The sequence below is a fragment of the Carcharodon carcharias genome, chromosome 13 (assembly GCF_017639515.1).
Source record: "Carcharodon carcharias isolate sCarCar2 chromosome 13, sCarCar2.pri, whole genome shotgun sequence".
Taxonomy (NCBI): Eukaryota; Metazoa; Chordata; class Chondrichthyes; order Lamniformes; family Lamnidae; genus Carcharodon; species Carcharodon carcharias.
Window position 1 is genome coordinate 19,618,715 of NC_054479.1, and position 21,976 is coordinate 19,640,690.

Here is a 21,976-nt window from a genome sequence, read left to right on the forward strand (position 1 = left end):
GCTGTGGAGATCTTACCTGGGAACTTCCATGGCAAGGATTCCCCAATGCACCTTTGGGGTATCCCCCCATTACACTGCCCTGGAGCTCAGAGGTTACAGCCCAAGATAGTGTAGCACAGCTGGAAGAGCAGGGAAGTTTAAGACAGCAACTTCCTGATTTGTGCATTGCAATGCACATATGGTTAAATGAAGTTACCTGTCGGATTGACACTTTTAGCAGTGAGTGCTAATAGACTCACATTTTTATCTCAAATTCTAGGCTATTATAAAACCACTTCTAAATAGAAAGAGTGCAGAACACATTCCTTGCACATGTTGACAGATCAAACATAGAAAAAAGGAGATTAACTGGGGAACTCTTTGCCAAGTGTTTATAAATGTATATGTTGAAACTTCTATAAAAGATTTTTCATGTGTCACTGACAAATTTGCTACAAAACAGCAAGGGAATTGTCCTACAATTTACAGCTGTTGTACACTATTTGTGATTCCTTCCTTTCACCACCCTAAAATTGCAAAAATGCAGTACCATTGCATAAGAACTCAGTTCTGTTTGACTAGTGATAGAAATACAGGAATGTGCAGAGATTAAACAGCACAGTTTTTCACCACACGTCCTCCACCCTTCTCATTAGCAGAATTATGGACATAAAAATATGTGCTATTCAAATGACTTATTTCAAATGGGCACAGGATACAAAAGTGAAGTGGAAAAATTTGCAGGGATATGATGAAAGAGCAGGGTGTGGGACTAATTGTACAGGCCTTTTAAAGAGCCAGCACAGGGATGATGGGCTAAATAGGCTTCCTCTTCTGCTATGTTATTCTATGATTTGTTATTAGGGCTTTGAATGTAGAGATCGTAGCATTATTTTTCAATGCAATGTTTGATCAGACAAAAATTACTTTAGAATTCTGGGAATTCCTGTAAAATGGACATTCCCTTTAAGCAACATGTATACAGCACATTAAGGTATTCAAATACATGGAACAGCGTGAAGTTAGTGTACTTGCATGATAACTACCAATTTAGCATGCTAGAAAAAGTTGGGGTTTGTCCACTCCAATGTAAGAACATATTTAACAAGGTGATACTTCTTAATTGCTGCCAAACAATCTCTCTAGGACTAAAGATCGACTTTTACAAGTGTGGATTCCCATTCTTCCAGATTTTAATTGTTGGGATTGAAAAGAAATAAAAATTTAAAATGTTATCTTTTTCATGTTATCTTTCTCTCAATCCCATCTTTCTTTCCTTCTTTATTTGCTTCCCATACATGATAGGCATTTAATAAATAACCTGATACTTTAAAATTTGCATTCCTCATCATAAAATCCCCTAACTAAACAAATTAAGGATATACATAAGGATAATTCCATTGAAAAAGTCTATGGGCAAGCGTAAATATAATAAATGGTTGGTATCATCACCTGTGGTTTATTGCTTGGTCTATTTCCTGTACTGATATGTTGATGCCATCCCTTTAAACTGAAGCTATATATGTTAATACACAGTGCCCTGTTCTTTGCAGACAGAAAGAACATGTACACATTGCGCTGTTTCAGCTAAACAAAATAAGTGACTCATTCGCTGACTCATTCGTCAGGGCAATGACTTGACCAATCAGGGTCAAGCTGCCTGTTTAAATTTCAAACATTGCTGGGCAGTTAATTGTCAGTCACCATCACTAGTGCATTCTCCATGGCAAGGCTTCTACCAATCAGAGTCCGTTTGCCAACCAATCCGCTCTCTCTTCACATACAATACAAACTGTTTTGTTCCCTTTTTAATGGTATTCTTGCAAAGTGTCCTGATGAGTGCAAGACAAAAAGCTTCAACGTTTCTCTTTTTCAGCAGTACTCAAGTTCTGTACTACCAAACGACTATTTTTAAACTGGTTCTGTTGGATCAGTCCACAAGTTGAACAGGTCATAATATATAGGCAATGATCCCACTTTTATTTTGTTGGTATAAGAGATGAAAATGGGAGAGATGAGGATAAACTGGATGAAGAGAACCTTGTAGTATAGTGTTTTTAACTGGTACCCAACAGCAAGAAGCCTCATTACAAGGAAGCTTGCTTGCTCTCTCATTCAGTCTCTCTCTCCATCCGCGCCCCCCACCACCTCCCCCTCCCCTGCCATTACACTTAAATGCACTTTTGCTCATGCACGTTTTTGCTTCCCTTGCTAACTCATCCCCTCTTTCCACCTTCTGTTCTATTCCCTATACCAGTTGCACAGCTCATGGTTGAGTGGCTGAGTGAACTGTTCTGCACTGGATACTCTGCATAGATATAGCAACTTAGGTACAGTAACATGGTGATTCTGTTAGTTGACTAGTAATCCAGATGTCCAGACTAATAATCCAGAGAGCGAGTTCAAATCCTGCCATGGCACTTTTAGCATTTGAATGCGGTTTTAAAATTCCTGGTACCAGGATGTGACCTTGAAGCTACCAGATTGCCATTAAAAGCCAAACTGGTTCACTTCTGTCTTTTTAGGGATGAAACCTGCTGGTCTAAAGCAGTCTGACCAATGTGACTCCAGCCCCACACCAAAATGGTTGACTTGAACAATACTTTGAAGTATCCTCGAAAGTCACTCAATTGTATCACTACATTTTCAGAGGAAATAAATGCCAGCCTTGCCACTAGTGCCAACATTCTGAGAGTGATTTCCTTTGAAAAATGCTAACAAGTGTGCTCATGCCAAAAACTGACAGTGCTAATGCTTAACTTTTAGACCAATTATGCTACAATTATTAAGTCAATATGAACATAAATGTCATATTGACAGAAACTCAAATCTTTTTCTGTTCAAGGCCACTAATCTTAAGCACAGTCTGAATTACGGCAAGAATTATGAGCTAATCTCAGGAATTGTTTTTTAATTACCTGCAGTGTTACTGCAATGCAAAGTCACCTCTTCAAACTTTCCCTTAAGTTTGAAATGTTTCCAAGGGTTCTGTCTGACTGCTTTTGTGCCTGGAATCATTAAACTTTACAATGCTGAAGGAATCCACTGACCCACAGTGCTTGTGTCAGCAATTTAAAGCTGGCAATGAGCCTACTGGATCATTCAGCTCCTAAATAATGTTACCAATCTTGGGAGCCATCCGTGTTGCCCATTGTGCAAAGTTCCATTTCACCCAGTAACAAAGTGCACCATGCACCCAGTGCTTACACCACTCCAAAGCAGGTGCTATGCTGCACTGTCAAACCAATCCTTGCAGAATAAGGCAGAGTTATTCTGATCTATATAGCTGTTCATCTTGGGGCCTGATCAATATTTTTCATATGCAGCAAAGAATTCTTCCTTTTTTGTTGCTGATGATCTCCTTTTGGATTTCCTATTAGGCTAATGACGGCAGTTCCATGGTAACTGTGACAGTGGCACAGTTGCTGACTCATGTTATTTCAGTTCTACTTTGCTCCTGATGATCAAAATGCAGAGTCATTCTGACTTTGAATTTTGGTTGCAGATTGGGTGGAGCAAAGGTTTTTCAATATGACTACGATCGGAGGAGTGGTTATAGACTTGATGTCTTAAATTGTATAGGGTTAGTTTTATTACAGTCTTTAAAAGAAATCCAAACACCTTGTTTTAACCAATAGAGCAATGGCACATGATTTCACTTGTTTTAACAAAAACTTTATTGTATATGAAAGAATTAAACAAAAAGCACTAAATGGTTTATACTTATGTATGTCATGCACTCAGGTTTACTTCCTACTTCCTCCAAGAATTCTCTTATAAGACACATCAATCATGAAGTTATTTACTTCTGTAGGGACCACCATAAGTATGCCCTAGTCCTCTGGGAAATATTCCTCAGCTCCAGCTGTTCAGAGGCAAAACTTTCATTTACCCTCTCTTGACTCTGGAGGCCTCAGTTCCTTGTTCTGGTCACTTTTCCAGTACTTCCAAGCTAATCAGTTAATTGTTTTCTTTTGCAATAAGACATTGAGGCCTACTGTAGATTCTCCCATGAGCTTCAAATTGGGCAATATTTCAGCTTCTGCTCTCTCAAAATTCAAACTTAGATTCCGCCTCACCCACAAACCCTGTGGTCAATAATGGAGTGTGTTTTACTCTGCTTACAGTGCAGATCTGTCTGTCATTTATTTCGTCTAACTTCCCTCAGTGAGCTGCAAACCACATGAGGTCCAAACTGCAACTAAAAACCTCTCCCAGCATCCACCCTGATAAATTGAATCCAGGGAGCCTTCGTAAGCTCTACTGATCCCCATGACAACGTAGTATGCTCTGGGCTATCCTCAAACTGACCTTTAAGTTAATTATTCCTCATTTACAATTTCTCCAGCTATGGAAGACCGCCTCCTGGTTTGTCACTCTATCTCTTCCATTCTGATGGATAGCCTTCTAAATTGGCATTTCTTCAGGTTTCTGGCAATCGCTGAAGCCCAGCATTTTAATTACCTTGCCTTCATAACAATAACTTTCCCAGAGCTAAACATTACCTTTAAAATATTAATATGAACCATGAACTAGATATTCGCAACAGTATTTTGTTGTTTCCACCACTTCTTAGGTGGAAACATAACTGCACAACAAAGAAAGCACCTTTTAAAATGCAATGTCTGCTGATTCTCCTTGGTGCCTACATTCAGCACAATTAAATTTTACATAATCAACTTGTAGTTAAATATTTTAAACTCTTCTACCAAATAGCCTACAAGTACCTGTTTCTATTCATTTATATAACAAGGGAAATAATTTGAATAAATTAGATATATAAGTTTGAAATACCATATCTGAAATTGATGACATATACTGAAATTGATGATCTTATATTTTACAACATGTATTTGTGTCCAGTCTTTTCCTCCCTCCCCCTCCGAAGCTATTGGCCGGGATGTTTCAGCTCCGCCATAGCAGGACCAGCTGTGGGGGAGGCAGCGGTCCAGCCAAAAGTCCAATGACTTTCTGCAGGACCAGATAATCCCGGCAGCAGGCAGGGCTGGAAAATCCTGCCTGTTGAGTTTGTTGGGCCTTAATGGTATTTCAGTATCTCACCTTATGGACTTTTTTTTCTCCTCCCACCTGGTTTATCACCTCCCCCATTCTCTTCTGCAGACTGCAAATTCTTAGGGTAGATCATTTTCTTCTTAATGTTTGGGAAACAGCCTTGTCACTCTCCTAAACTCCTGTCAGTAATTCCACATCTTTCCTACAATATGAAGACAAAAATAAAACTGAACACTCAACTCCAGAACTGCCTCACCAAGGCAGAATCAACTTGAAAATCACTGTTTCAGACAGGCTGTAAATCCCCATTTGTATTTTATTTTTGTACAACTTAACATTAATGTAATGTCTTAATTCTAAATGTGGAAAGAAGGAAAAGAACAAACTTACATTTGTACACTTGAAGTGTGTGGCCCAGTTAAATAATTTAGCAGCAAGCTTTTGAGAGTTTAAAATTAAAGAAGGTTATTTATTCTTTCGCACCCTGAATTAAAAGTGCAACGTCTCACACAGCCACTCTCTCGCACATGAGGAATAGGTACAGATAAGGTAGTGCAGTTTTACAGATCTTAATTATCTTAGTCTCTGGTTTATGATCTTCAGTCTCCCTCATGGCAGGCCTGGTATTTTGAATTAAGTTGATGCTTCAAAATTGAGGTGAGAGCCTTGTACAGCAAAGGATTCACAGCAGGTTGTGAGGTTTCTTGTCAACTAACTAGGAGGTTGGTTTTTAGGTGGACTGTAAGCCAGAACAAGTTACATACTTTGGCTGCCCGATGTCTCTTAACTTTTTTCAAATCTGATTCACAGACTGGCCAAACTGAAGCTTTTGATGATTCTAAATGCAAACAGCATTTAAGCAGACTGAGAAAATATAGTTGTCTCACCATGTGACTTTTCACAAGTTCAGTGTTTTTTTCTAAATAAGGAGGTGGTGCTCATATTGATTCCACATCTTGTGTTGTGGTTTAATACCTCTCAGATTCACTCAAGTTTGGATGGGGAAAACCATCAGAATACCATCTGAATGGAAGGTTGACAGTGTCCGTTCACTTCTGTCTGCTACAGATTGAGTTTTGACTTTCCCTTTTGTCCAGCATGAAGTACAGAGACAGGAAGTCTGGAAATTCTATATATTTTTTTGTGTTGGCCCATCCTTAAACAAGAGATGTGTGAATTCCCTGGATGATTGTGAATGTCCATATTAGTTACTCACTTGAGACTTGTTACTGTGTGTAGCTCAAATGCCAAAGATCACATGATTTGCAGCAGCCATTTTAATAGCTTGTGTCCAGTTTTAAAAAGTATTGACTGAAAGTTCATAACATGATGTCCCTGTATAGGGCATGACAATTTAAAGAAATAATTCAAAATTCTCAATGAAAATAGATTTGATTGAGCAACAAAAACTCCATGGGAAAAGTGATCCATGTCTGGCTGACTAAAATTAAGAATAGTATTAGATTAAAAGGCTTATAGTGTTGCAAAGAATAGCAGTGAACCTGTTGATAGAGTTTTAGAAACCAGCAAGGAGCAACCAGACTATTGATTTAAAAAGGGAATAAATAGAAAATGAGAGAAACTACCAAGAATATGACACTTTTTTTTTTCTTTTCCTGCAGGTGCTTTCCTTATTCCCTATTTCATCATGTTGCTTTTGTGTGGGATTCCGCTGCTCCTCATGGAATTCACCATCGGACAGTTTACGTGCTTGGGTCCTGTCCATGCCTTGGCTAAACTCTGTCCTCTTCTGAAAGGTTTGTTCGTGGTTATTACTGCAATACAGTAGAACTCCTTAATCATGTAATGAGAGCATCAGCTCGTCTCGTTGACCCTCAGCCTGTGATATTTAAATTGGTTACAAATGCTGGAGGTAGATTTTTCTCCTCCTCTATACAGATAAAATGCAAATTGTTTCAGCAACATTCCTTGCAATATAAAATGTCCTAAAGTTCTTCACACATGAAAAAGTGTAACTCCTTGTACTGGCGATCATTGACCGAATCCCTTTTATTTGTTAAAAAGGACCTCTTCAATCAGACCATTTTAATTTATCTCTAGGTTCATGCTATTGTAACAAGTCCCACTTGCCACTAAGCCCCTGAAGCCATCATTGGTATTTTGAAAGATTAATTATTAATGAAACTGGTCGATTTGTATTTGATGCTGAAGTGGCTTGTTTTTATTTAGCACAAAACTGATGGGGTTTTGTAATAAAAGTGGTCTGCATTAATGGAGCATTCTTTCTTGAATAAGCTTTGAGGACAATAGAACTCTGTTCATAGGTGGTACATATTAACAGTGATGTCTGTTTAGTTCCTCCCGGCATAAATCTTCAGTTTCATACTTCTCAAATCCATTATTTTGTGAGTTTCAGTCCTGCTGTTGGATGATTTGTTGCTTATGAAGCATTCCCATTCCCATCAAATGACTTTTAGGTTGCTGTACGTGGATGGAAGAGGGAATAATTTCCATAACATCTAGTCCTTTTTCAATTATATTAATTTCAAGCACTGTGTTTAAGCTCTAGTGATGCCTCTAGTAAGATTCTGATTCTGGTTGACCTCAACGTTAGCCCGTATTATTTTGCCCAGTGCATCTTGAACCATTCTAAGATTCTTTACTAATTACTCAGTGAACAACAGTGTGTTCAGATGCTCCCTCCTTCATCTTTGCCAATAATCTTTTTTAATTGGCCCTTCTTTACCTCATTCTGCTGCCACATGTTTTCCATACCTAGGCTCATCTTTCTCAGCCCTTGGCTCCTGTTCTCAATTTATCACCAGCAATTGTTTTACTAATTCTCCTATCATTCTGCCTGTCAATTGTGAATAACTCTTGATTCCTGTTGATATATCCAAGCTCATGTTTGACACAACAGGTGCAATCTGAAAGTACACGTCATTTTATAATATGGTTCCTGATTCTATTATTTCCAGTCCACTGATGTTGGTGTTATTTAGTAGGACTGGACAGGTGGGTTTCTTCTCTTCTGGCCCTGCTGTTGTTCATTTGTTCCAACACACTTTATATTTGAGGAATGATTGCACCATTTATACTCCTCCTCTGTCATCAACATATATGTTCCACTTTTTTTTCCTTCACCTCCATATTCGTGACTAGTGTTTACCAGTGGACACAAGACCAAATGTGAATTATAGAATGGTAACTACACAGAATGAGGCCATTTAGCCCACAATGTCTGTGCTGGTTCCCTATAAAAGCTACTCAGCTAGTCCCACTCCCATACCTTTTTCCCCATAGCCCTGCAAGATTTTCTCTTCAAATAATAATCCAATTCTCTTTTGAAAGCAATGATTGAATTTGCCTCCAGCACATTCTCGGGCAGTGCAATCTAGGTCTTAACTGCTTGTTGTGTAAAAAATAAATAAATAATTAAATTTTCTTCATGTTGCCTTTGGTTCTTTTGCCATTCACTCTAAATCTGTGTCCAAGACTGGATGCTTCCAGCCCCTCCATGAGCGAGCCATTGAAATCTGTGTTCACATCAGCGAGACCGGAAGATTCTACTGGCATGAGGGGCTGGAACATTCAAGCCCGAGACTTTATTTTTCTTTCTCTGGTTCTTGACCCACCTGCCCATGGGAACAGTTTCTCTCCATTTACACTGTCCAGACCCCTCATGATTTTGAAAACATCTATCAAATCTCTTCTCAGCCTTCTTCAAAGAGATCCTTGTAACTGAGGTCTCTTATCCCTAGACCCATTGCACACTTTCCTGCACCCTCTTAAAGCCTTCACATTCTTTCTGTAGTGTGGTGCCCCGAATTGGACACGACGCCCCAGTTCAGGCTGAACCAGTGTTTTATAAATATTCAACATAATTTCTTTGCTTTTGTACTCTATGCCTCAATTAATGAAGCTCAGGATACAGTATGCCTTGCTAACCACTTTCTCAACCTGCCTTGCCACCTTCAATGATTTGTGTTCAAATAACCCCCAGTTTTTTTTTTAAATTTACTTTATTCATAAAATATCTGGAAGAACATTGCAAAACATTTCAAAGTCACAATCACAAAGGTACAATCCGATTCAACTTCAACACATGAATCACGAGGTGCGTCAACACAATCAATGAATATTACAATCATTTCAATATGGTCATTACAGACAATCAGACATTGGTATTGGAGTTATCAACATACATCATGTTGCATTCTGAGCTGCTTCAATACAATTATAATACAATTAGTATTCAATGCAGACATTCATTGTGAGCTGTACAGTCCGAGGGGCTCTCAACAGTTCCCAGCCCCTCAGTGCACTATGGCAGAAAGGTCTTAGACAGCGACCTTTCCCCATTGCGCCTTTGCAGCAGCTGCCTCAAGCTTTAATGCGTCCCCCAGCACGTAGTCCTGGACTTTGGAATGTGCCAGTCTGCAACACTCAGTCAGGGACAAAGTGTTCAAATAATCCCCAGTTACCTCTACTCCTATACCCTATTTAGCATTGTATCCTTTATTTTATGTTGACTCTCTTCATTCTTCCTACCAAAATTAGTCACTTCACATTTCATTGCATCAAATTTCATCTGCCATCTGTCTATCTATTCCACTTGTCTGTTTATGACCTCTTGAATTTTATCACTATCTTCCTCATGGAAGTTCACAATACTTCCAAGTTTTGTATCATCTGCCATCCACCACTCTTGTTTCTTGTCACACATATCTAAGCTGCCACTGTCCCTTTTATTCCATGGCTTCAATTTTGCTGATGAGCCTTTCATGTGCTAGCTTTTCAAATGCTTTTTGGAAGTAAATGTACACATTGTCAACTGCATTGCCTTCAACCCAGTTACTTATGTGACATTCATTCTTTCAGCATCCACACCCTTCTATTTATAAGGTTTACACTAATCTTCATGATACCATGTGTGTTGAATTTTCTTTCCTCACTTTTGAATGAACAAGTTCAGATTGGTTGCTCCCAATTTATCCAGGATTTCATAATGCAGCAAATAATAAACTCCAGCAATGCAATTTGGCAACCAGTGTTATTACTTCTTGCTTCTGAAACTATAGGGAGGGGGCGAACTATAGGGACGGGGCGTGGAGTCAAGTCAATCATACAGGAGAAGTCTACAGAAGCTATTTTCTGTAAATTTTTTTTACATGTACCTAATGCATGAATTTCAGTCGGAATGAATCCATGCCATGTGATTTTATTGTATATAAAGCCAGTTTTCCAAAAACTCTCCCAATTCCTGGGGTACAACCTTAAGTTGAAAAGAACGCACAACTGTTCACATTTTTGTGCACTTTAAAATGTTGATTCACGTAACAGATAACTCTGAAAATTTCAAATTTTCCCTGATAATCCTGAATTGTGCACCTAGCAACTATTCACATTTTTTATTACCAGCTGTCTGCAATGCACATCCACAGAAAACCGCTTAAACCATAATTTAATGAACCATTCTAGTGAATTGCTCCAAATCAGTTAAAACTGAAAACAGCAGCAGTTCCTGCTAGACAACTTATCAGTTGATAAGCTGTTAACTTTCAGGATCCTGTAGCCAGCAGCAGACTTTCATGCATTGCCACACACTTCCAGAGACCCATTACCCACTGAATCCAACAGTGTCTTACTTTTAAAATTACAACAGAAAATGCTAAGAACACTTTTTTTCTCACAATTTTAACTTTTGCTGGGGACTTTTAACTTCCTCTTTTTCCTCATGCTTCTGTTACACCCCAAGTGTCCAGCCCAGAATTTTTTTCAGGAAGTCGTTTGGGACATTTGTATGACATGAAAGGCATGATATTAACTCTGCTGGTATTAACTCTGCTATCTCCTGCACAATCTTTCTGTTAACAGCCGTTGACTGCATCTGGCCCACCTCATTCCAATAGAATTTTACCCGGTTCCAGTCTATCTCGTCATCTGTCTTTCTGAATGAAACTTGCAATTATTTAAGTCCTTCCTTTGTCACTAGTAAGGACAGAGATTGGGTCAGTCACAGATCTTCTCCAGTTTCTTGAGCAAAACTTTCTCGCTCTCCATTGGGGGTTGGTTATACAGACTCTCCATTTCTTGGCTGCTGAGATCCTCTTTGTATCTTTTCCCTTTCAGATCCTGCTCCATGTGGTGGTGATCAGTCTCCCATGCTACAGCTTTACTTCTTACAGCAATGTCCTTATCTAGGTGACTATAGATTTGAGATGGTGCAACTAGTTTAGTAGTAGTTTCCTCAACAACTAGCACGTTGCACAACTTTATACTTTTTACACTTTCTCTATCCAATTAATCACCATTCATACATATATGTGTCCTTTATCCTGTGTCTTATTGCATAGTTGTCAATGCTGGAAGTAGCCTACCTCATATCCCAGGACTCAACTGGATCAAGTCCTTGGCACTTCAGGTCTCGGTTCAGTTCAGTGTTGACCATTCCTGGTTTTCAAAAAGGTGCTAGTTAGGTGAGGTTAGCTTGGCCAATATTGAATTATTTTTTGATTACAGTGTTGAATTATGTATGAGTTTTGGACTTCAGAGTTTGGCCCCTAAAAAGATATGCATGAAGAGAAGACAAGTAGAATATGATAAGCAGAGTCGCCCACTCTTTGGATTGGGATACCAACACCTCCTTTGGGTGTTGCACTCATGAATACAAAACACAAGGCCTACTTATTTCTTAACCGGTTTGGCCCAAGTCCCTTTTCCTCCCCTTTTAGCTTCCTTTTGCCAATGTGTTTTCTTGATACTTCCCCTTCAGTAATTTTCCTTCAGACCTGGACCTTTCAACATGAGCCCAAGAAATCTTGGAGTTGGGAAAGAATTTGTGCTTTCTAAACCCCCTCAGGTTTGCTGGGCAAATATTTGGGGAGTGTAAGAAATATGATTTCAGGAGAAAAACATTTTACAAATTGAACTGAAAATAAACTTGGAATTTTGGTCCAATTGCTGCACAATATTCTGGTTGGCACTGCAATTAATCCAGTCAACTGTTTCTAGAATTCTTGTCTCAAACCTTCTTCCTACCTTCCATGTTTCAACACCTGGGTGTAAAATAGAAGAATCTGAAACATTACCTTAGTAAGCACAGACCAGCAACACCTTGGCCATTTTCCACTAACTAGCATCTGTGCACCCACTGTACTTACTGTGGCAGTGTTCTAATTGTTATTTCAGTGCTTGGTTTTCTGTCTTCAAGCTGCCTCCAGGAAGCATTTTCATGCCAGAAGTGGGTACTGCACCTTGTTTCACTGGCTAGTTGAAATGTTTGGAGAATCGTACTGAAACATCCAGTGTGCACACGGCAGAAAAAACCTGGCAGCAGAATGTCGAAAACTGAACCTGATGATGGAAGTTATTGTCAGTTTGTGCATATAGATAATATTATATGCATCCACATTCTGATAAGGCCCTTTTGAGCACAGCAGTTGTGTGGGCACATGATGCAAACAGCATGCTTTGCTGGCAGATGCTCAAAGGATAGTATTCCGTTTTTTCCCTTCATTATGAATATTCCAATATGTTATCAGTAAGAGGTTGCCAGCATAAAACGTGTTTATGTTGCATATTCTCCATTAAAATTCAGCTCTCTTCTGGTAATGATTGCACTTCTGGTTATCTATCTAATGTAAACTAAATCTTCTAAGCTGAACTTTCTCATCTGGTAATTGCATGCCATTCATCCTTGTTTTACTTGCTCTGCCATGCAGTTATTCATGACATGTGTAACATCTGATGTTTGTTGACAATGGAAGATGTTCTGGATTATGGTCAATGCCATGGAGTGAAGGCTAGTTTAACATTTATTCGATTCAGTTCATAGTCTTAACTTCCCAGCCAGAGGCTGCAGCATCTTTCTCCACTGAAGAAAGGAGTGTAGAGAAATTGAAGGGGTGAGTCATGCCCAAGTGTTTGTCTCATTCCTATCCTCTCTGTTTTTATTTAAGCTTAGCCAAGTAGTAAAGTTTATGGAACCCAATAAAGGATTCCCCCTCAAGACTCGTCACTGATGCTCTTAGTTTCATAAAGATAAACTTGCTAACCACACACTGGCTACAAACATGAGCTACTTCCTGGAGTATGAGAATGTTTTTCTCATTTTTGTGAAAGCTTGGAAACAGTTGGTATTCTGTCTGGTTTCATTGGTAGTGTTAATGGGTGATTCAGAGAATAGCACATTACGTTGTTTTTTGTAATGTTATGGTAGCGTAGCCTTCCAATTAAATTGTTTAAATAGCTTCCATTTTGAGTCCCTCTCCACAGTAGAAAGCTTTTTCATTTTTTTTAACAAATGGAACCATTGCTACAGCAACTATGACACTGCTGAAACATATTTTGGTTTTGGCTACCTAAATGCTTTAAGAAAGGGTTGAGGTTGTTCATGAAAAAATGCTCCTCTTTAAAGACAGACACATTTTTTCCACAGAGGGGAGCAAGATCATTTTCCTTCTCTTCATTAACCCCTGAAGAAAAATGTTCTGAGATTCCTGATTTAATTTCAAACTGTTTCCAGCACTTAGTGTTGCATTTTCACTAAACTCATGGTGACCACTGATGGATTGGGTTATGAAGTGGTGTCTTTCCATGTTGCTGCCTTCCTGAATATGGAGCTACAATTATGGATAATCTTTCATTTTCAATTCAGCTGTTAAATACAGATTTTAGTTTTTAAAGCAAACATGTGCATGTGAAATACTTCTGCTTTTGTCAACCTAAATTAAATGTTAAGGAGATAATTTAATAGATAACTTGTATTAGAAAGAATAGTTAGGGGTTACATCCCCTAGAGTTTTTTTAGCAAACTGGTTGATGCACTCAAAAAATCTCCTTTTGTATACCCTCTTTTACTTAAATTGGTAAGCTCTTTTGGTTAATGTTTGCACCATTGTACGTTCACGTAGAAATTTTGCATATGAATGTGAATGCTGCCTGGAACGAAAAAATAGTAAAAACTGGGAAATAAGAATACTGGTTTGAATTGGCCTTGTATACATTAAAATGGGACACCACTAAAAGCTCGAAATAAGAGTACTAGTCCGAGCTGTTTTTTCCTTCTGGCACTCAAAAGAACCACCCCTCAAGCTGTTTAGTATTGTAAGTTCTTCCTTGAACAAGATGATTACGATTGATGATGGTTCACATTTAAGATTAAAAACAGCTGAACTGGAAAAAGATTTCCAAAAACTGTTCATTTGTGCCAAATTAGTCTCATTTGGAGAGGAGTTTGACTGTACAACATTGTTTCTTTTTTAATGTGAGAGTATGTCAGTGACTGAATCCCCACTATCTAAAACAAAGTATGATGGATCTGATCAATGGCACGGCTTGCATTGGAGATCAAGTGGACTTCCATTGATCAGGTGTTCTCCATTTGAAGTTTACTCTTCACAGCACCCTATTTTGTACCTCAACATCTTATTTTAGGTTTTCTAACAGAGGCTTGTCCTACTGAAGTAATTCTCTATCTTGTCCATAAATTCTTAATATTCACTTCCATTATGCCCCTTTTTCCCCAACTTCTGTGCTGGACTCTCAGTTGCATTTAAACTTGCAAACCAGTGCATACTAGAAGCTAATGAAGGCCAAAGTTATAAGTTCATGTTGCCTCTAATCTGTCAACCATCTTTGCACTGAATTTTGCTATGGTGTGGTGAAATTGTGTTTCATGTGATAAGTTATAATGCAATGAGAATTCCTACATGATGCCCCCTATACAATGGTATAAATGGGTTGCAATAACAAATCTTGACTGTGCTGAATGATGCCAGGATCTGAAAGTTCCGTGGTATGACCTGAATATTGTTTTGTTTTGCAAATTAGAGGTCACTGAATGTTGGTTTAACTATAACCTCATTGTGCATGCAACTGCTGCTGTTGACTGTTGTTATTATAGTTGTGGCTCACAAATTCTAAACAGAAATGAACAAAGGGTTTTGGCTGTCCTTTTTTGAGGAAAGTAGTTGAGATGTTGGTATAGGTCTTTTTCACCAGGGTTCCTTTAATGGCGCTGAGGGAAAAAATAATTTGGGAAGAAATCCCAAGCCACCAGTAATTGCAAGTGTAACTTCCAGCATTTTTCTATTGATATGAGTCCTAGTGTCACAAGTGCAGCAGAATCCGCCTGTGCTGTGAGCACACTCACACTGTTGCAAGGAGGACTGGCCATTCTGGATCTGTAAAGTGAGCCCCTCCCTTTTTTTATGAAAACACGTGCAGGGAATTTGGTCTGCAAGTTGCTGGCTGCAAAATTTCAAAATTAAGTTAGCCAGCAGCTTTTAAAGGGGTGCTGATTGCTCTGAAAGTGGAGTTGCTCATAGAACTGCTGCTGCTGGCTGAAGGGAGCAACAGAGTTGCTACAATGATGGAGATGGCACCAAACACTCCTTCATTGATTAATCATTGGAGATGTTAAAAGTGGATGCCAAATGTAAATCCCAGGTGTAAGTTGGATTTGGTGTAGGTAGTTAGTAGAGCGAATGCAGTGTCCAGATCTGCTGTACCTGGGAGAAAATAAGGGTTCAATAGCATGTATGGACTCCACTCCTGCAGATCATTTGTCATCCAGCTGTGATGTTCAGCACCATTTGTCATTGGAGAAAAGGCTAGCTATGCAATGGTTCATCTCAAATATGGCCATACATCCTCCCACCCTAGCCAGGCCCATCAAAAAGTGAAGTGCCAGAGAGCTGGCAGACATTGTTGTCAGATCTGGTACCAGGTTTTGTGGGGACTTCTCTTGACTGTACCAAAGATTAAGGCTATTCCAATAGGATCATGATGCACAACAGCAGCTTGCCATCACAGCTATGCCTCCTTGGATTTATTTTTTGATGCTCTAAAGTAAACATTTATTTTCCTATTTCTCTTTAGCGTGGATTGTGATGGTTGGGCTTGTTATGCCAAATTGCCAGTTAACAGTGACTACCTTTCAAAAGTTATTTCACTGATGGAGCACTTTAAGACATCCTGAAGATGTGAAAAGTATTGTAAATGTATGTTTTTTTTCTGCATGTGGAAAGTTAATCCATGCTGGAAGAGGACTGCAAGGTGGCAGCTCAGCTCTCAGTCCATGTTCTACAGCGATTTCCCTGCATGTACAGTGGCTTGTTTGATGTTGCCCTCGACTTTCTCATCTCTTCCGGTGGAACTGCTGCTGCATTTGCCATCTTCTTGATCTGCTGCATGCTCACTCCTCTCTTGGATGGTAAAATTGTACAGTGTGAGGATGATGATTTTTGGAAATCTTGGAATGGTTGTTTTTACATCCCTATGATGTGCTCAGCACTAATTCAGGTGGGCTTCATTGTGTATACACTCTGCCACTGGTTTGGCTTTCTAACCAGGGCCATCAGGATGGCTGAAACAGTAGCCTTGGTCTCTAAACAGCTAGTTGTTTCTTTCAGAATCTTCAAATAATTTAGGAACTCCGGATTTCTGCATAATTAAAAAAGGATGGATACTTCCTATAGGAGGTATTAATTATGTGGTGTTTGAGTTTTTATTGATAGGTACCCCCTGAACATTCATTACAATTGATGCATAAAGGATTGATGGCTACATTATTCCATCTACAATCCTTTGGACTCTTAGGAAGCCTGTTGACTGATTAACACTATCTGCAGATCGTATTTCCTTTTCATTGGAAAAGCTATAATGGTAGGTTCCCTGCAAATTTTGCATCGGGCACTTGCTTTATACAGGTATGAACTGTAGATTACCTGGCATCCATTTCCTGTGGAAAGATCCTGTAACATAGAAGCTTAATGTCTTTGTGACCTTCAAAGTCAATGGACTGCTATTCCCATCCTTGAAGTTGTCAGGCTGCAGTGAATTGCACAATTTCTTTAGGGTCAGTGCCGTGAAATGCAAATGGTGAAGAAAAGAATCTTTTGATCTAACCAGGTAGGAGAAGCAGTCTAAAAATATGCGCGCTTGGGTATTGACAGATTACTCCATCGTAAAATTATTCTCTTCTAATACATGTAGCGTGAAAGGATTCCATCCATCCAATCCAGGTCGCAACTTGTACTGCTGCAGCAACTTTCACTTCAAGGAAACCTTGCTGAACTCTTTTAAAGCTTAAAATACAGGGATTTAAAAATACACTTTGCAATAGAGATGAAGATAAATGTTGACTGTCCAAAAATCTGCAATGAAACACCAGCTATCTTGCTTTCAAAATTAGACCAATGTAGCTAGACTTATTGAGCTATTGTGCACCCATTTTATTGGAGCAAGATGTGAGCTGGGAGGCAGGGCCTTGCCAGAATTTGTGCGATTTGGTGTGGAACTGATTTTAAATATATAGATGTTCACCCATCCACCACATTAATCAAAAAAGTCTCATCTTAACCCATAGGGAATGATGATTATTCCTAATGAGTGACGCTTGGTAAATCTAGTTAAAACTTCTTGCCCACAAGGCCATGAAAAGTAAGGACGAACTTGCATTTATATGACACCTTTCATGATCTCTGAATGTTCCAGTGAAGTACCTTTGAAATATAGTCACTGTTTTAATGTTGGAAGCTCAGCAAACAATTCACACACAGCAAAGCCTCACAAACAGCAAAGAGATAACGGTCAGATAACTGTATTAGTGACTCTGGTTTCAGGAATATATATTGACCAGGGCACTGCGGAGAACCCAAGAAGACAAATGGCCTCAGTTTAAAGTCTCATCTGAAAGATGGCTGCTCCAAAATTTCAACACCGTCTCAGTACTACATTGAAGTATAGGTCTAGATTTTGTGCTCTGGTCTCTGGTGTGAGACTTGAACCCACAAACTTCTGACCCTGGCGCAAGAGTGTTATTTATATATAGTAGAGTAGGATTCCCAAACTACAGTAATTAGTACTGACCATGTTCACGAATATTTGGCTACTCTCTTTTATGAAATTGAAATGTGTCCTATCCATTTAAAACAAAGAAACTGGAAAGTGAGATTAAAAGTTCAATTTGCATTAATACCTGATGAATCCGTCTCACATTTCAGTGGCAGTGAACAGCAGCAGCACAGCACAGATCTATTCCTGGAACTGAAATTGCAACAAAACGTACTGTATCCCATTGTATCAGGTCTGGCAGTGATAAAATGATCCCTAAATTGTTATATTAAAAGTTAGAGGACAAGTCCATGTTCTAACTTGTGTTAACTTTTCCATAATAATCTTTTTCTTTGAATTGAGACATCTCCCCCCACCCCTTCTATATTTGACATCTGGCTTGTCTGAAACCGGGAAATGCATTGGGCGGGAGAAAACTTTCTTTACCTAATTAAGGCAAAAATAGGTGTTTCAGGCCTAAACTTATGGAAATCTTGCTGTTGTTCTGTATTGATTTTTCTATACCAGCTGCATGGTTTTCAGTCACTGGCAGAAACTGGTGTCATTTTAATTTATTGATTTTCTCAAGGGGTTTGCTGCTTTATTTTTCTAATTCTAACCTGAAGACTTTTTCCTCAGTTTGTTTTTTTGAGACAGAGATAGTCTACCCGATCAAATCTGTGATCATTCGCTTGATCATTCACGTCTGTGCTAATCGAAGGGAGAGACAGGTAGTGAATCCACATCTTCTTTTCACACAATCTCAAGTCACACTGTTGTCACATTTCCCATGACCTTTTTGACTCCTGACTCATATCGATGAACAAGAGCATAATTTAATGAACTTGCCCCAGTTTATTTTGGCTTCAGCAAACCTAGCAACATTAAGTTAAAACACAACTGAGCATTTAAATACCCTTCAGGCCATTTTTTGGTTAACGTTCTGTTCCTGGGGCTATAGTGGAAACCCGGAGTAACCTGCATTCTCGAACTGCTTGCAGCAATTTTCAGTGCAACAACCAGTTTTTTTAGGAGCTTAAGTTCCTGTCTATTATGTAAGTTGACATTCGTCCATAATGCATTTCATTTCACGATTGCGACTGTGAAAACTATCTGCATCAATGTGGCTTCAACCCTTCTATTCTCTTCATCCCACAAAATAATTCAGCAGCTCCAATAAAGCCAGTCCAGAAATGAAATACATAAGCATATGAAGTTATTCAGCTGCTATTGCAGTCACCTGAAATACAGCAATTAGGAAGGTAAATTTGGTACCTTCATACTGCTATACACACAGACACGCACCTTTTTGATTTTTCGAACAAGCTGCATTTTAAACGAGCCTAATGCTTTTTCTCCTACCCTATCAAGTATTTAGCATTGTGTGGGTGAGTAAAGCAAGTCTTCCTACAGTGTGTGTGTGCATATTTTTTCATTTAGTTTACAAAGAAACAATTGAGATTTTCACTTCAGCCATAGCTACCTAGTGAGGGCCAGTCACCTCTGCAGCTTGAGCTTTGTTTTTACAATTTCCACTAACTAATTCCACCTGGCACTGCTGGAGGGCTACAAGTGCTTTTCAAACCTATCCATGAGGGTCCATTTTCAAGGGATGAGGTTGGAAAGCAACACTTTCATGTTTGTAAAACTGTACAACACATTTCACTGAAAAGGTTATTAAAACAGAATAAAGACTGCAAGTCATGGACTGGAATGCACATCAGCAGATCCGAATTAACATCTTGGGCTTTTGAATTCATTTTGCTTTAAAATGAGTGCAAGTCACAAGTTGAATATGCCGTCATTTCTGAGATCATTTGATTACTTTTGGTAGGAGGAAGGTTCTATTTTTTAAAGGCCTTTATATAAACTTTTTTTTATAAAGGAATTTGGTTACTAATCAGTTTTAACACAGTCAAATTTAGTACCCTACCCCCGCCCATCACAGGCAATGCACATTGTTCTGAAGCCATGAGGTTGGGTAGTCTGACAACTTAGTCACAGGCTACTGTAAATGAGTGTCTGCGGATCCATGGCTTGGGTTAACGTTCCTTTTTATGTTTTTTTTATTTTAATTTTTCAATATAATTGTGTGTAATGTATCAGTGCTGGGGAAGGAAACCACTTCAACTTAAGGCAGACAGTATTGGCATCAAATTTCCCATGTGTTAAATGGTGTAGATGCTCAGTAAGGATTTCTCCACTCTATCACAATAATGTGATTCGGCCCTGAGCTCAGTCTTCTACTCACTTGTACCAATGTAACCTTTATTTCCTTTTCCTACATTTAAAATCCTGTGAAAGTGGAGGGTTTGTCAATTTCGGCTGATACTCACTTAGAACCAGATTGTGACGACCCAAACTCATTTTGCGAAGGACTCTGGCAGCAGTTGGTAGAGACTTTCAGCCCATTAGTTTGAGCTGCTTTTGAAATCCTGTCCCAGAGGTGCCAAGGCCAATGTATAATGTTTGGTTTATTGCTTTTTTTTCTAGGAAGTGTGGTTGCCAAGAACACACTCAACACTTGTTCTGCCTGGGCGCAGAGCATTTTGTATCAAGGATTCATTCTAAATCGCAGTCATAAGTTTTCTTTCTTGGTCTCATTTGACTTGGATGAGAAAATAGTGATAGTTCTCAAATACCGGAGAATAATGAGACAACCCTTAAAACTATGTAGGTGTTTTTTAAGATTGGAACAGAGTAAATCAAAACTTTGATAAAATTGTGTTTGTAGAATGGCTTCCATTCTGCAAAACAAAAAAATACTAAGGCTTTTGACATTAACTGCATGACTACTGAATGTTCAGTGATGGAAAGCATTGGTTTGTTAAACATCTTCCATTCATTTTCATTCTGTGGGATCCTGGAATGACTTGCAATTGTCACTGTATATTTGAGTTATTGGATGCCATCAGTGCATGTCTTATTTTTCTTAATAGCAAAATAATACCTCTGTGTGAGTACTATACTAGGGAATGACTGGTCTTCCCCAAATAAGAGAAAATAGAAAAAAATAATTTAAATACACATTAAACATGAAAGAATAGAACAAATTTCAGGTCATTAGTTTCAAAAATGCTTTGAATTTGCATGGATATAAAGTTAATTACTTTCAATCATTAACTAAATAACTACAGCAAAACTTCCAAGTTCTGAAAATGCTCCAATCCTTATTGGTCCTCGTGCATGAAACCCTAGATATTGATCCAATATTCCAAGCTGCTATTCAACCCCAAGTTATTTTTTAAATGTATAATTGATCTTCTAATGGTTCTATGGCAGGGACCATAGCGTTGGAAGCCTATATATGGAAGAGAGAGAGAATATTTGCATTTACTTACCAATGCAGTATATAGTGTTATCCCAGTAAACAATTTTTCTAGTTTCTGAATCTAGAACCTGAATAGAAGTGCATTGTGCATTCTTTCTTTTGCACACAAGCAGCCCAAAATAATTTTTCGAATACAAACACCAATTGCAAAGCTTTTTTTTTAAAAGGTAATGGGGACATCACTCACCACAACAAATCCTGGGCTGCAGAAAGTGAATGTGTGAGTGGTGCCTGGAACTTCAACCCGATAAGGCAACAATGGGGCAGACGAATACCAGTTCACCCGCCACAAGATGCAACAAGCTGCTCATTTATGCATACGTAATAAGCTGACAAGCAGACGATCTGGTGCGGCAACCTGCCCCACCAGCCAGCAGGAGCCACGCCGATTTTCCTGCCTGCCAGCACACTTAGTCTCCAGAGCGGAAAGTTCCGCCCTTTGTCATTTTAGGCGCACAATACCAGCATTCTTCTCCAATCTGATACAAACTCAGCTAGGTGAAGCCTAAAGCTCTAATGAGCTTTAGACTCAACTTCAAAAGAAATTGTACCAATGCCCCACAATTTCCCATACCGGCAGTCCCATAGCTCTTCTGCGAGGCCACAGTTTGTGCTGAATTAGGGACAGTTTTGCCATGGGCCCATCGTTTTATAATGATTAGGTTGAGAATGGCAAAGGTAATTTCATGTAATGTTCCCAGATCCAAGAGCCATACGTAACTCTTTTCCCACTCAAAATTTACATGGAACTCCTCTCTCTCCCTACAGCCTTTTATAATTAGCACGTGTGTAGAGTGTACCTTTCAAAAGATGCTTTGCTTCATGCTGCTTTGGTATATAAATTTGTTTGCT

General features: G+C 38.9%; 1 protein-coding gene across 1 annotated transcript in view; it reads left to right on the plus strand.

Annotated features, from left to right (window-relative positions):
- The window catches only part of LOC121285648 (sodium- and chloride-dependent GABA transporter 1-like), a 74,477-nt gene that overhangs the window by 16,346 nt on the left and 36,155 nt on the right, over positions 1-21,976 (plus strand). Inside the window, exon 2 of the mRNA XM_041202306.1 lies at positions 6,615-6,749. Coding sequence (XP_041058240.1) covers positions 6,615-6,749 — 135 coding nt within the window. The remainder of the gene's footprint in view (positions 1-6,614; positions 6,750-21,976) is intronic.